The sequence below is a fragment of the Anopheles maculipalpis genome, chromosome 2RL (genome assembly GCF_943734695.1).
Source record: "Anopheles maculipalpis chromosome 2RL, idAnoMacuDA_375_x, whole genome shotgun sequence".
Classification (NCBI taxonomy): domain Eukaryota; kingdom Metazoa; phylum Arthropoda; class Insecta; order Diptera; family Culicidae; genus Anopheles; species Anopheles maculipalpis.
The window spans coordinates 77,186,757-77,201,967 of record NC_064871.1 but is presented as its reverse complement, the minus strand read 5'-3'; the positions used below and the strand labels follow the sequence as shown (position 1 = coordinate 77,201,967).

The 15,211-nt window shown below is 41.8% G+C and overlaps 3 protein-coding genes across 4 annotated transcripts in view; 2 read left to right on the top strand and 1 right to left on the bottom strand.

Moving 5' to 3' along the window:
* Positions 1-747: 747 nt before the first annotated feature.
* On the top strand, positions 748-2,233 carry LOC126568175 (WD repeat-containing protein CG11141). The gene has a single exon (XM_050224615.1). The coding sequence runs from the start codon at positions 748-750 to the stop codon at positions 2,209-2,211; it is 1,464 nt and encodes a 487-aa protein (XP_050080572.1). The 3' UTR covers positions 2,212-2,233.
* A 2,892-nt stretch (positions 2,234-5,125) lies between these two features.
* The window catches only part of LOC126568396 (phosphatase Herzog), a 201,073-nt gene continuing 190,987 nt past the window's right edge, over positions 5,126-15,211 (top strand). Inside the window, exon 1 of the mRNA XM_050224865.1 lies at positions 5,126-5,137. The gene's annotated coding sequence lies outside the window, so the exon portion shown is untranslated. The remainder of the gene's footprint in view (positions 5,138-15,211) is intronic.
* LOC126568469 (casein kinase II subunit beta) lies at positions 8,718-13,503 on the bottom strand. 2 transcript variants are annotated; one of them, XM_050224953.1, is made up of 7 exons: positions 13,415-13,503; positions 12,464-12,539; positions 12,276-12,378; positions 11,101-11,292; positions 10,304-10,493; positions 10,115-10,196; positions 8,718-8,839 (listed from the first exon to the last, which is right to left on the bottom strand). In XM_050224953.1, the coding sequence occupies exons 2-7, from the start codon at positions 12,533-12,535 to the stop codon at positions 8,813-8,815; spliced, it is 666 nt and encodes a 221-aa protein (XP_050080910.1). In that variant the 5' UTR covers positions 12,536-12,539; positions 13,415-13,503; the 3' UTR covers positions 8,718-8,812. The 2 variants fall into 2 exon arrangements, with proteins under 2 accessions (XP_050080910.1, XP_050080911.1); XM_050224954.1 differs by lacking the exon at positions 13,415-13,503 and adding an exon at positions 12,999-13,021 and having other exon boundaries at positions 8,728-8,839.

Sequence of the window (15,211 nt, the reverse complement as noted above, 5' to 3'; positions counted from 1 at the left end):
CTGTACGCACTGCGCTTACTAGATGAGCTTAAAATATTTTTTGTGCCTAAACAGTTCTGTCGAACCGTTGTACGACTGAACGATTTTCTTACGAATCCGTATATATGCACTGGTTCAAATCTCCAGTTCGAATCATAGCATGTTTTTGGGTTCCTTTTTTTAATTTTCGTCGCTTGTTGGTAAAAACCAAATACTTTTTAATTTATCACTATATAAATTCAGTTTTCATTTGGTTTTCGCGCGCAGAAACTAGGTCATTTTATAAAATATTATTGTAAAAAAGTTTGTTTACATTTTCAACTCTTCAACTACATAATAAACATTTTCCACATTAATCGCACCGGCTGCCGTAACTATTTTGGAGGATTTTGTGTCTATTTGTGCTTATTCGCTAAAGTATTGGGGGTTTTTATATCACTAGTCATAAAAAAAGCGCAGATTTTATAAGCGCTTGCGATATTCGCTAAAGTTGACCCGCCGCACGCTATCGTTTACATTTCCCTGTAACGACAAACACAATATTTTTCGATACACCGAGGTTCGTGCAAGTCTTTGTTTTTTCCATCATCAAACAGAAAATTTTACTAATAATTCCTTCTTCTTGCCACACAGCAACCGGCCTAAGCACCACGGCGAGGCCAATAGAAAGTCAGCCAGTCAACCTGGGAAAAATGAGTCACAAGTGAGTGGTGCCAGTGTGTCCACCTCCAGTGAGTGGTCCAGTGTGTGTTAAGAGGCTTGTGTGCAATGAATACACTTCGCGAATGGTCCCCGCTGGTGGACCTGGTCAACAAGATACCATCGTCCGTGCAGCGTGGCCTCCTCTTTCACGATGTGTCCATTACGTGCGTTGACCTGGTAGAAGAGTTCATCGCACTCGGCAGTAATGTCGGGCTGGTGTTTTGGTACAACCGAAAGACCGGCACGGTTGAGCGGCTAGCAACGGATGGTGGCGGTGGCTCACCGGAGCTTACCCGTGTGCGGATTGCATCGACGGTCGAGTACATGGTGGCAGCCGGATGCCGTGCCGGGCAGGTAAACATTTTCCAGATCCCCAAAACCCCACCACCGGACGTTTGTGCCGAGTTGTTGCTGAAGGCGAAACCGATCGAACGGTACACGGTCCGGGGATTGCATCGGGCAGGTGTGTGTGAGCTGGTTTGGTCCAAGAATGGTATGCGACTGTTTTCAGGTGATACGGCCGGTTCTGTAGTGCTGACCGAGATCGGGTACGCTTCGAAAACGTGTCAATCGCGGGAAATCATCAACGAACGGTACGAAATTGTACAGATGGATCTGTACCGTGGCAAACTGTTGGTTTCGAGCTCGTTCCGCACGGTCATCTGCAGTCCGGAGGAAGAGGAAGGTGGTCAACGGTGGCGGGTAGCACAGGTCGGCAAGAAAGATCGGCGAATGTTGGCACCGTTTGGAGCCGTTTTTGCATCGGTTCACGGTCGGCAGCAGATCGTGGCCACCCGCTCCGGCTTTCGGCTGTGGTTGGCCGACGGTGAAGGTAACGTTGCCCAAACGTTGATATTCAAGGAGCTGATGCGTGCGCCGTGTCCTGAGATTGGGTTGCTTAATCCGAGCCGTAATCCTATCCGGATACCGACCACCTTCGGGAAGCTTTATCCGTTCGAGGATCGCCGGATGGTAACGGTCGCCAATGGAGCATTGTTCCTGCTCGATCTCGAGCGAATGGCGGTGGTGGGCAGTTTGACGCGACTCCGCCACATACTGGATGTGGCCGTCGATCGTAATGAAATACTCATCGTGGAAAGTGGACGATCGTTGGTACGGATAGGCACACTGCCGGATAGTAGCCAGTCAACGATTGTGCTGAAAAATCTGGAACTGTTCGTTAGTGCGGAATCGCAAATTGTACAGGCGGACGAGTGTTGCGAGGAAGCACCGGCGGAGCTACTGGTACACAATGGAGAGTCACCGGGAAGTTCACTGACCGGTGATGATCGAGTCGATCGGCCGAACGCTGGTGATGGCGTTGAAGAGGATGCGCGGCTTATCGATAGTCACATGAAGAAGCTGGAGCTGTTCGACACGCTCAATGAGCTGAAGTACGACGAATCGATACTGTTCAAGAGTGGGCGCAGTCGGCGAAAGCATCGTTCGAAGCTGACGAACCCAATCGTTGAGATTGGACAGATCCCGAAAGAGATAGAGCCTGACAATGGAGAACCTTCCGGCAGCTAGGACAGCTAAGAAAAAGAGGAGGGTTTAGATTTTATATAATTACGCTTATTACTTAGAAATGTTGGCGGGGAGGTCCGGTGGTGTAGGCGATAGCGACACTGCTCTTCAAATCCCATCCCCCGAAACGTTCCCCCGTAGTGAGGAATGTCTATCCAATTACGTTGTATTAGCAAGTCTAGTAAGCCATTCGATGGTCGGCGTGACCTGGTAGATCCTTAAGCTAAGAGGAAAAAGAAGAAAGACTTAGGAATGCTAAAATGTGTGTCCTTGCTGCTACCAAAGCCTAAATTTGCAATCGAATCTCTCTTTTTTAAGCTGCATCATGACACGACTCGCGATAGGAAACTTTGACACATTCCCTTGGGGTAGGGTTGTTTCGCTCTTGCTTTCCGTTTATTGCCGTTAAATCGTTAATAATATTTTAATACCTTGTTAGGCACGCGGAACACATTTCAGTACACAAGCACGCATCATGCCAATGGTTGATTGTTAGATATTTTAATGTAAATTTTGTTTGTCAAGTTATTCTGTGTTTAGTCGCGCCTCTGCTACTGTGCTCTAAACGTGGAACGTGCTAATTGTGATTAAATGTTCGAAACGGAAAAGGAATAAACTATTTAGCTATGATGTCGTGTACGTTCAACGTAATGCTTTTAATGTAAATATTTTAATTTTAATGGGGAATTATTGAGAAATCAACTAATTGAATGAAATGTTACTTATTGATAAATAAAAACTGATTAGCGTGGTCCTGTCTACAAGAACTTGAACTTATCTCTCCCTTGTTGGTCTGCTCGCTATAGAGAACGTCGTTTGTGACATGACCCAGTCAACAGCAATTCTCCAGAACGACACCCTGGCCGCAGCTTTCCATTCATGTAAATGCCCGATCTCTGAAAGGTCCCGCTTCACCAGATCCAGCCAACGAATTCGCTGTACTCCCCTAACGCCTCCTGTCGAACTGTGAGTTCGCTGACACATGGCGCTCGAGTCCGGCACTCTCATAATATGCCCCTTGAACTTGAACTTCAGGAACGTCTAATAGATCATTTCGAGCTTTCGACACCGTCTTTTTCATCTTACCTTACCGAAAAGGCTGATTTTTCACTCAAAATGTATTCGTAACTTTCCTCGGTTGTTCGACGCGCTTAAGATAGCCTTGGATTGATGGTCTGATCAATGCGACGAAGTCAAAATACCGGCTTGGTGGAGGCTCTGACCGTGATAGAGCCCGACTCGGAAGCATAGTATCAGTTAATGGCAACGATCTTGCGGTGGTAAAGGAGTTCTTCTACCTTGGATGATAATATTCACTTCGGCTAACAACGAAAGCAATGAAATTCGAAGGCACATTATTCAAGGTAATCGTGTCTACTATTTTCATAACCCTTCATAAACCCAATGGTGGATTCAGCTTTTCTGGAAATTGGAAATATGGGCCCTCCATCACATTGAATCGATGGTTCGGTAAGTTCTCGATTTTTACTGCCCATGTAAAGCCATGCAATCGGATTTATAACTAACATTCCCTACAATTACTATTTTAATGATTGTTTGAACATTGATCTAAATAAGGCAAAAACTGCAGAGAAATTGAGAAAAATTGTTGGACGAATTTTTTTTTCTTTTTTCGAAATTGAGAAAAATTTTTGGGAAGAGTTTTGGTCGATTTTCCGCTAAACAGGGGTTTCCCGCTATAATTGGACGAGGGGTCGGTTTCGGGTATCCCACAAAAAGATGTGCGACTCAAAGACGTATCCAACGGTATGCCGCATGCCAAGATCGGACCATCAATGACCGAGTTATCGCCGATTTTCCACGGGAATGATTTGGTTTTTCCTCAATAACTAAGTGAGGGGGTGGAGGGGTCGAATTGAAGTGTTCTACAAAAAGGTGAACGAACCATAGACGCATCCAACGGTATGTCGCATGCCAAGATCGGACCATAAATGACCGAGTTATCGCCGATTTTCCACGGGAATGATTTGGTTTTTCCTCAATAACTGAGTGAGGGAGTGGAGGGATCGAGTTGAGGTGTTCTACAAAAAGGTGGACGGACCATAGACGCATCCAACGGTAGGTCATTCATCTCGATAGGACCAAAACTGGGCGAGTTATCGCCTATTTTCCACAAGAATTCTGGGTTTTTTCTCAATAACTGGGTGAAGGGGTGGAGGGATCGAGTTGAGGTGTTCTACAAAAAGGTGGATGGACCATAGATGCGTCCAACGGTAGGTCATTCAACCAGGAATGGCCGAGTTATCGCCAATTTTCCATGGCAATAACTGGGTGAAGGAGGGGTGTAGAGGAATCGGGGTGGGTGCAGTGGCGCGGTACAAGGACGATATCGGCGATTTTGAACCAATTTTCCGACCAGGAGCGACTGGTAATAGCAGGAGAGCATGAATTCGAGGAGGTAGTTCGGATCGGTTGAAAACTTCCAAATTCGATCATAAAATCCAAAATTAGTTTTAAAATCCAGAGGCAAAATTTTAAGTTGAATTTCAGACTTAAAATTTCCAACCCAAATTTAAAACTGACTTTGAATTTTAAAACTGATTTTGGAAATTTTTGGCCGACCCGAGCTACCTCTTCGAGTTCATGCTCTCCTGTTACACCAGGTCGGATTTTGTGGCAAAAATCCGGAAATTTTTATGCGGCAAAATCCGACCAGGAGTAACAGGAGAGCATGAATCTGAGGAGGTAGCAAATGGAAGTTTTAAAAGTGGCCAGAAAATATTTTCTTTCCGAGATGACAAACATTTTTCCGGCACATTTTAAGGGCGCCTTTCAATTCAAGTTTATTGTCCTCATTTTTGTTTCTTTCTTGAAATATCTTTCAAAAAGACCCCAAAACGTGATTTTTATTATGGAAGGAGTCTAAGGGCGATTTGCCAGTAACCCCCGGGAAATTCCGCCAGCAGCATTCCCGTGGAAAATCGGTGATAACTCGCCCAGTTTTGGTCCGATCGGGATAAATGACCTACCGTTGGATGCGTCTATGGTCCATCCACCTTTTTGTAGAACACCTCAACTCGATTGCTCCACTCCCTCACCCAGTGATGGATGAAAAACTCAGCATTTCTGTTGAAAATAGGCCATAACTCGCTCAGTTTTTGTTCGGCATACGGTTGGATGCGTCTTCAGGCCGAGCATCGTTTTGTCGAACACCTCAACCTGATCCATCCATTCCCTCGCGCAGCTACGGAGGAAAAACAATCTGGGCGTGCAGCATACCGTTGCATGCGTCTTCGGGCCACACATCTTTTTGTAGAACTGCATAAGCCGCTTCGATCCAGATAGAATATTCGATAGAACATTACGCCCTCAAGGCACGCGCATTCTACTCTATTGATCCAACATCCATGACCATAATCGAATGCAACTTTTTCAATAGTGTAGACACACAGAAGACACAAAACCTCACACACGAGCAAGGCGGAGAGAGTAAACGATTTCAAACCATTTTTCGCTTCGAATTCATTCGGTTTTGTTTCATTTTATTTCAATTGCCTCCAACGAACCACAAAACACAAACACACACGCACACCCATCCACACACACGCACACACATTGTAACTTTGCCCTTTGTTGCTTAATTTGTTTTTGTATGTGTGTGTGCGTGTCCCCACTTTGTCTCACTTGCTTGATCCTTTATGTTGTATTGTTCTTATATCTTTTTTACTTCTTTTACACAGCTTTTACCTTTTTTAACTCTGTCTAATAGCTGTCGGTTTCGCATTTTACTTTGTGTTTTTTTATGTTAAAGGTTTTCTTACCGTTTTTTTCTCATCTATTTTCACGATCGGATCTATTAATTAATAATTATTATTAATCAATAGATTCATCTATATAATGTTTGTTTCATATATATAATAAGTTTCATATATATATATATTCCGTTTGTTTTAGTGTGTGTGTGTGTGTGTGTATGTGTGTTTGCTTCTTTTCCTTTAATAGTATTGTTTCTCACGTTCTACAACACTTGCCAACTCGAGCAAAAGTAAAGTTCGAGCCCTTGGGCAGCGCACGTGTGTGTCTGTGTTTGTGTGCGTGTGTTCGCTTGCAACAAACTGCTTGTATTGGTTTGATTCTTTTTCTTTTAATACGATTTCCGTTTGTTTCATTTGCTGTTGTTTGCTGCTGAGAAAGAAATTTTGGAGGTTTTATTTGTTGCCTGTTGTTTTTCTTGTTGTCAATCAATTGTGTTTGCAGTTGTTGTTGGTGAAACTTTTGTTTTTCTTCTCCTTCTTCTTCTTCTGTGTTTCTTTTACCCTCCCCGGTTTTTTTTTCGTTTCTCACAAACGTCTGTTTTACACTTCCAAGCATCCTTCTTCCATTTTCTGCTTCGACGCTTTCGTTTACTAGCAATGAAGTTTTCTTTTATTATTATTAATATTATTATAGTTTTTAGTGTTTCCCCTCTTGCGAACAAGCGGAGAAGAGCGGCGAAATAATAGTTCCTATACGTTCTTCCTTTTTATTTCTGCTCCCTTTTTCTTCTGCTTCCCGCCATTTCACACACACTTTAGTTTCGTCTTCTTTTCTCCTTGTTTGCTCTGTTTGTGTGTGTGTGTGCGCGCATTGATGCAATTTAAATTTGCAACAAAATGCTATTTTCTTCTAATTAGATATTAATGTAAATAAAAAAAAAGAAGGATAGAACCGTAGTTGTAGAATGTTGTCTCTCATCCCCCACGAGTATAAGAAAAACAAAAAAATGCCCTAAGTTACGAGTGTGTGTGTGTGTGTGTGTGTGTGTGGTTTTTTGTATTTATATTTGCATAGGAAAAGTAGCAACAACAACAAAAAAAAAGAGGCAAGGACTCATCAACTATCTCTTCTTGCGTTTACCTTAATACCGGTAAAATACAAAGAAGCGAACTCTTGAGAAAGTTTGTTCTCACACTTTGCCATCCTTTCGCTGGGCAACAGATTCGAAAAAGGGGAAAAAATGATCCGATAGAACTATAGAACACTGTTCATCCTGTTCTTTAACAACACGAGGAAGAACACAAACAAACGAAAAAAAAAAACGAACAGATAAATATGTGTTGTTTTGTCAAGAAAAAAAAAAGGAAAGATAAGGGTTTTCTTGTGATGAAGAATAACTAAAATGATTAAAAACATTATTACCTATTCCTAGGCACACATACGGATCTCTCTTCCGGTTCCGCTATTCCGTGGGGACATGCAAAATCAACAAAAAACACACATACACACGAACAATGAATGTGGCTGAGTGCTGTTGAGGGGAAGGGCGTCGGTTGATGATGATGGACGATGTGGTAGTCACGTGGTGGCGTTTTTTTAAATGAATTTTGCACATTATCTCTCTCTCTCTCTCTTAAAAGTTGCTGGAGCTTTTCTTATGGCTTCATGGTAAAACCGTCATCTCCATTTTTTATGCTACAAGTTTTTGTTTTCTTGCGTATTTTGTTTTGTTTTGTTTTTTTTTTATTACCTTTTCAATGTGGTTATTGTTCTTTTACTTTATTTGTTTAACCTTTCTTCCACCTTCTTCTTTTTATCGCCCTGGGTTTCTTCTAATATTACTCGTTTTTGAGCGCGCTTCCCAACTGCATGTTTGTGTATTTGTGGAAGCGGACATTATATGGATGGGGGGGTTGGGAAAAGAATAATTTGAACAAAAAAAATATTTAAGGAAATGCCCAAAACAAGTGAAGAACCGATGCTTAAGGAGACAAATAAAATAATAAATTACTTTCATTGAAACCAACCGTCAAAGGTACGTGAAAAATCAAACTATACAAACTACATGGTCACCGGCACCTTGGTTTGGGGAATGGCCTCACGGAGCACGGAAATGTTTCGGGAATCAGCAAGAGATATGCCCAGTACACACAATACGTTCGAAGAGTTTATAAGCGCGCGCGCTGTTCACGCGATACGAATTTGTTGTTCATCATTTCATCACTTTTGCATCACATCATCCTTAACCGCTCTCCCTCGTTCGCTTCCTTTTCTGACCGTCAACCCCGCGCATGTTGCCGCCCTAGCTTTTGTTTCTACATCGATTATTTTTAATTGTTCTTCCATCGCTTCCTTCCTTCCTATCGACGTGCCTGTACGCGTTGCTGTTGTATGTGTGCGTGCGTGCGTTCGTGTGTGTGTGTGTGTGTGTGTGTGTGTGTGCTTATTCTCACAATTGATGACCCTTAAGCCAACCGCATTACACACTTTAGAGTACGCTAAATCCTGTACTAATAACTATCCAAGAAGGATCTACTAACATTCCTTCTTCTCATCCCCTTCTTCCACACCCCTGACCAGGAAGGAGACCACCATTCCTTGTCGCCGTCACCACCGCCTCGTACGGGGAGGGAAATGGAGTTTGGAAATGGAAATCAACGCTCTAAACCTAAAAACAAAACAATCCTAGCTGAACGACGTTTAGCGTGTGTGGCACACACACACACACATACACGCGTGCGCGCACACATACAAACAGAAACACACTCGCACAGTTTGCCGCTTGATGTGAGGGGTGAAGGGGTGGGAGGGAGTGGTGAGTTGATCCTATATCGGGGAGGAGGGTGGCTCAAACTATCTTCTCGATATAGTCTCGGCGGCTTGCGGTTCAGTTATCGATGCCCTTCGCCGAGCTCTGTCACTGTGGTGGATAAACGAATGGGTGTTAGCGAATCGTTTGTTGAACAGTGCTGTTCTGCGGGTAAAGCATTGTAATACATTACGTTTTTGAATTATGATGTGGTAGGCAGACAGAGAGAAGTGGTAGTAGTAGTAGTGGGTCGATTATTCACACGTGTGGAGGTACACAATTGCATTACAGCAGGGGGAGAGTAAAAAACGGAATAACAGATTTAGTATTATGGTTATCATTTACATATTAAACAAGATTTCAAACGAGGCTATTTAATCATTTAGTGAAGGTTAATACAAAAACAAGCAATTGCTTTAGGGCAAATTTTAAGCTCTCACGCAAAATTTGACCAAAAAATATGTCAAAAAGTTTAAAAGCCACAGTACACGAAGCGTAAACTCATACAGTTAACGCTTGTTTTGGTGCGAAAGGCTGAAACTTTACATCATTGTCGCATAAGCTTTTGACGGATTGATTGTTAAGAAAAAGAAAACCCAACACTATAGAGAAACGAAGAAAATATCCACTGTTTAATTCAAAGTATGTGGCGTGTTTGAAAAATTACAATGAATCCGCTAAATTTGGTATTCTTCAAACGATGGTACGTGTTGACATGAATCCAACAACACACCAAGTTCCTTTAGTAAATCGCATAAGGCCGCCATGACGTTTAATCAACTAGCAGGGAGTTAGAAAGTTTCTGCTGGCCATGCTTTATAAAAAAGCCTTTAAGCAACAGTATTTTAGTGTATGGTAGTTTATTGAAGATTATACTGCTGTCCAACAACAGAATATGTATAGTAAAGACAGGTTGAATTGATTGATATTGAAGAATTACACTTAAATTGCATAAGGACAATTTTGGTGAACAAAGATGATCGATCGATTGACAACGATATTTTTAAACGCATCTGTCTAAAGTTTTGAATTAATAAAAAAAATTATAATATTACCTTAAAAAAAAAAAGGTTAAATTGTTTGCCCTCTTTGCAACAGCGTTACAGTAAGTTGAATCGAAAAAAAAAGCAATACAAAATATTCGATCCAACTCGTGGTTAGGATTTATACATGTTTTTAAGCAACACAAATCATAACCAATTTGTCGAAAGATGTTGGATCGAAATGACACAAGTTCCCCCCCCCCCCCCCTCCCATTCCCCAACTCTAGGCCAAAGCCCAAGAGATCACATTCCTGTGACACAGACAATGTGACGGATTCATATTACTGCACGGTGGTATTAGTTAGAGTTTTGGTAATACATCACGATTGCCATTTACCCCTCGAAGCGGTGCCTTAAAGTTTGCTGCTGCCTGCAGTTGGATTTGATACGCTAAGGAGTGGATCTTAAAACCGTAGAGACTGATTTTGATCGAAGTAACAGAGAAGAAACAAAGAAAACAAAAACGATCATTAGTTAAATGAATATATATACATATATATATATTTAATTTCACTTCTCGACGTACCGTGGTATGAATTGATTTGCGGGACGTTTAGGACGGTACTCTGGGTGTACCATGAACAGCATGTGCGGGAATCCAGTTCCGAAGTATGCGCCATCGGTATGATGATGTCTAGAGGACTTTGGTGTGTAAACGTCGATGCATTTGGGACAGTAAGACTTTACCATTGCCTCACCGGGTACATCCGACAGACCTGTTGAGGAAGAGGAGCAGGAAGAAGAAGTAAGAAAACTCTTACAAACTAATCTACGCCCGATTACCGGCTTTGTTTAATGTCAGGAGCTTTTTTCCATATGTTCATTGCCCATACAAAACTCACTAAATTATCAAGCAAGCCATGATATACATGAGAATCAACGAGAGGTCCCTAGGTAGGCTTCGCGTGCGCTCTAACCAAAAATTGATGTTATAATTCTCCAAATTTCGACAAGACTAGGCGACATTGGTGAACCGGTTGTGAGGCGAAAGCGAATTCCTATCCGGACCGTCCTTTCGTAGTGAGGATTGCTTATCTAACTATGAGGTATCGATAAGTCTAGTAAGCTATTAGATGACCGGCGTGATCTAGTAGATTGTTATGGCAACAAGAAGAAGGCTAGGCGCGAATTTATATCTACATAACCTACATGCTGAATCTAGAGTCCAGTGACAGTTTGGCAGTAGTGAACTACTTGAGCCTCAAAGCATCGAAACAACAAATACTTATCCCTTTAAACGGCCCTCTAATGCCCCCAATAATGTTGCGAATTTGAGACCTGTAAGGACGTATTGAAGATTATTAAAATAGGAATAATACATACCTAGTGGAAGCATTGGTTGACTCTCGCAGTAAACGCGTGGGCAGTGGCCAAAGTCACCACTTTGATATTTTTCTATCATTTGAGCTATGCCACGGTTCGTGAGAATGTATCTAGCGTGTATCAAACCGTAAAGCATCTCCGCCGCTTGTTCAATCAGATCCGACTGGTTGGGATTATCGTCAATTTCATCCTCTGTAGAATAGAAAAAAAGGAGTAAAAGATTATTATTGATTTAACCACGACTTTTTTGAGGGCTCATAGACAGCACGAGCAAGCAGCTGAGAAATGAAGGAGAGAAAAATGAAAACCGATTTTGAACGGCAGCACTGCTTGCGTCCCAAAAAGCAACTTCAAGTCAAATTCAGCAAATTCATTAACACTCATGAGAACCTGAAGTTTTACAATACAATACAAGATCGGTTGTCATTTATCTTGTGTTCAATTTATCAGCTGCTTTCTCAGGATTTCTGTGTGCTCGCCCACATCCTGGAAAAATGTGCCTTTCCTAATGGATTCGATGGAAAACAATTTTAAATAGGCTTAATATTTTCGATTAATGGCCGACGAAGAAAAAGAACGAAAAAAGATTCCAAGATACACTCCGACAGCATCTCTGCAAAAGTGCATCATTCCCCTCATGTCCCCTATATTGCCTTTCTTTGGCCCTCCCGAACGAACCAATTGAATGGTCACCACCACCACTGGACGATAATGAACTTGTGCATCAATTGCTTTAATTAGATTAGAAATTCGCTTCACTCGCGCGGGTGGCGAGTGGTTGTTGTTGTGCTTCGATCCCCGCGTTGGTCTTGCATAATCCCCCCTTCGCTTCAATAAACTAGATGGACAGTAAACCATCGTAGTAAGCGATGAAAGAAGGAAAAAACAACCCAAACACGCACATAGTTCATGGAAAGGAATTTCAAAACAAAATCTATATGCCATTGCAACCAATCTGAACTGCGCGTATACAGGCAAAAACTGATCGTGTGTGCCGTGATATGGCATGCCAATGACTCATTTAAAGTTTGCACGATCGTTTAACTACATTGGCGCTATCTGATTCAAATCTTTCTTCCCTATTTGTACTCTCTCTTTCTTACACAAACATCCTAAAAGCAAACAACACATTAAAAGCGCGTAGGAAACAATTCTTAAGCCCGCACACAACTTACCCGGCTCCAGGTCCAGAATCATGTCCAACGCATGACGATAGTTCGGTACCTGTTCGTTCAGTCCGGTCAGGTTAAATTTGTCCTGTATATAATCTTCGTCCACCTAAAATCGAGAAATGGGGAAAAAAGGACAACAAAGATCAATCTATCTGTGTTTATATTAGCTAATATAGGCTGTGTATATTCACCTCACAGAAGAATTCATTACCGCGCAGTCCGCAAAACCAGGAAATCCATGATACCTCCTCAGAGCTACTCATTTTCCTGCAATTTACCGGAAGAAACCAAGTTAAAACGGTGAAACAATACTGAGTATTGTGCTCGAATGTCCTCGAGGTGACACCGGGTGGTGATGATCGGTTCAACGATTAAAACGAAAAGGTAACCTCCCGATCACTCAACGGCGGAAGAGTTCGCCATTTGTATTAAGGGGGGGACACCTTTTTGCTCATTTAACACCTTTTAGCGTACAAAAACGTTCCTGAAGGCTGCGCTAGTTTGGTATCGGAATGTTGCTAGGGTAAGCAATAAAAAAAATAATAATGGAAAAAAATGAAACTAAATCCATACCGCGCGCCGTCCCCAGCGCAACCCCTCTTCTTCTACACCCTTCTGTTTCCAGACTTTAGCTCAACGAGCACACATACACATACACACACACAAGCATCCACACGCATACATACGCACACGTACGCACAAACACACACACACGCACATTCTTACACGCACCCTTTTTTCAAAATTTCACTCCGATTTCACCAACTTCCGGGTGTTTCCGGAGGCAATCGAACCGTTCTGTACCGTGTGTTCTTCCGCTTTTCTGCACTCGAAATTCAACACCCGATTGCTAAACCGTACGAAAAACGCGTGTACGAAAAAGTACACACACACACACACACAAAACACAGCAAGCAGAGACGGCAATGTGAACAGACAGGCAAGGAGGGCAGCAAAAAAAAATGACGGTGACGATGACGGAGGAAAGCCGCCTATGCTGGCTCACTTTCCGACCGGTTTTACGGGTCCCGGATTCGCACTTTTACGGCCAATTTGTTCACTGGCGCACGGCAAACATTACGACCGACCGGTGCATTTATCAATTGGACCGTTTCGGGGTGAAAAATCGGACGAAAATTTACCTTTTAATCCCTTGGCAAGCCACGCTTAATTTTTTCAGCCACTGTGGTTTCACTTCTCGGTCATGCGTTTGGACGTGCGGAGTCGGGGTTTGATTGGAATTTTGTGGCTACCCACTGTGCACGGTTGGACGGATCGCGCGGACTGAAGATGGCGCACACGTCGGCACATGTTGAACGACAAGTTGAACATGAGGTATGTTTTGTATTTTATTTCGATGTAACTTGTGAGTGCAAATGTAATAAAGCTTTTTTTTGTAGTAGTAAATTTAAAAATAGACCACCGCTGCTTTTGATGAACAAAAAATGGCAAAAATCAATTGAAAGAAGATCGATTTAGTTGTTATTTTTAATGTTTCTGAATCATTGCTAAGCATGTACAGTTTACACAGCACTGGAATATAAGCCAAATTTGAGGAAATTAAAATTAAAATTTTCAAATTAAAAAATTACCGATTTGCGCTTATGCTTTTGGTTTGTTGATTTTTTAAAGTTTGATCATGCAAAATTCACTCATAAAAATTGATATAAATTAATTAATAAATACATTTTAAGCGAGATACAAACGTTAATTCAGCAGGGTGTAGGGGTGACAGTTACAGAAGTGAGAAGATCCTACCCCACGAGCAAAATATCACTTCTCACTATAGTGAGAAGCAAGATTTTGCTCCAAAGCTATCCGGCGTGCAAAATTATGATTTTCACTATAGTGAGAACATTGTGTGACAATGTAAGGGAGATTTTGTTGGCTGAGTATGAACAAAGTAGATACTAATAATAAATTCCTTCTAATCATCTTCCTCACCTGCGTGGTGAGGAAGATAGATGTGTCATCAGCTTTGAAGAGATCTTATGTCTAGGAGGTGTACTACAGCACAGGTACTTTAAATCTTCTATTCCAGAAGTCAACAAAAGTCAATCAGAAAGAGCAAACATAAAAAAAGACTTGCTTGGGGCCATAACAAGAATGAACAAGCATACTATTAGAGAGCAGTCAGCCTGTAGATCATTTCGAAGCCAAGACTGCAATCGTCAAACTCACAGTCGTTAGAAAATTTTCCTCTTCTTTGATTAACGCCCTACTAGATCACTCCTGCTTCGAATGGCTTACTAGACTTGATGACTTGACCACGCAGTTAGATAGTCAGTCCACACTACGGAGAAACGGTCGGGATGGGATTTAAAACCCCAGTTCAGCCGTGTGAGAACAGGCGCCGTAACTAAATTCAATGTTTGCGAGATTCTGCGGGCCTATCACAAAGTTTCGATGATGTCTTGGTAGATCGTGGGTCGGATAAAGTCAGCTGGAGGGGCCAGACTTTGCCGACCCCTATTTCGGCAAAGTCTTTTAGTAGTGGTTTAATTGTATTCAATAACATTACCCTTTATATTACTTTTATGTAGAATTATTTAAATTGTCATCAACCGTTTACATGAAATAATCATTCACACGGAATTATCCGTTTAGTTGAAGGTTTTCTAGCTTTATTTATATGATATAACTTTTTTCTTGCAAAGAAAATCGTCTCCATAATTGATAAATTACCTACATGCGAAATGTGTTGCTTCCTGACCCTACCGTTCATTGCCTATCTCACCCAACCATCCAACCAAGCGGAGACAACCACCGAACATCTCGTTTCGTTTTCTTTTCTTAATTTTTTTCTCTCCAAAAACTATCTCCAATCCATTAATTATTTTATGTTTTGTTTGCTTTGATTTCATCTGTGACGATTGAACCGAAATGCGTTGATTTGATTTTAGAGTTAGAGTTTCCTTTTATTTTTTGGTATTGTTCCA

Excerpts from the sequence above, each read along its gene's own strand:
- LOC126568175 (XM_050224615.1), top strand. The coding sequence starts at position 748 with ATGAATACACTTCGCGAATGGTCCCCGCTGGTGGACCTGGTCAACAAG.
- LOC126568469 (XM_050224953.1), bottom strand. The coding sequence starts at position 12,535 with ATGAGTAGCTCTGAGGAGGTATCATGGATTTCCTGGTTTTGCGGACTG. Across the intron at positions 11,293-12,275 it reads GATTCTGGACCTGGAGCCGG|AGGATGAAATTGACGATAAT; the intron begins GTAAGTTGTGTG and ends TCTATTCTACAG. Across the intron at positions 10,197-10,303 it reads GCAAATCAATTCATACCACG|TCTCTACGGTTTTAAGATCC; the intron begins GTACGTCGAGAA and ends GATCAAAATCAG.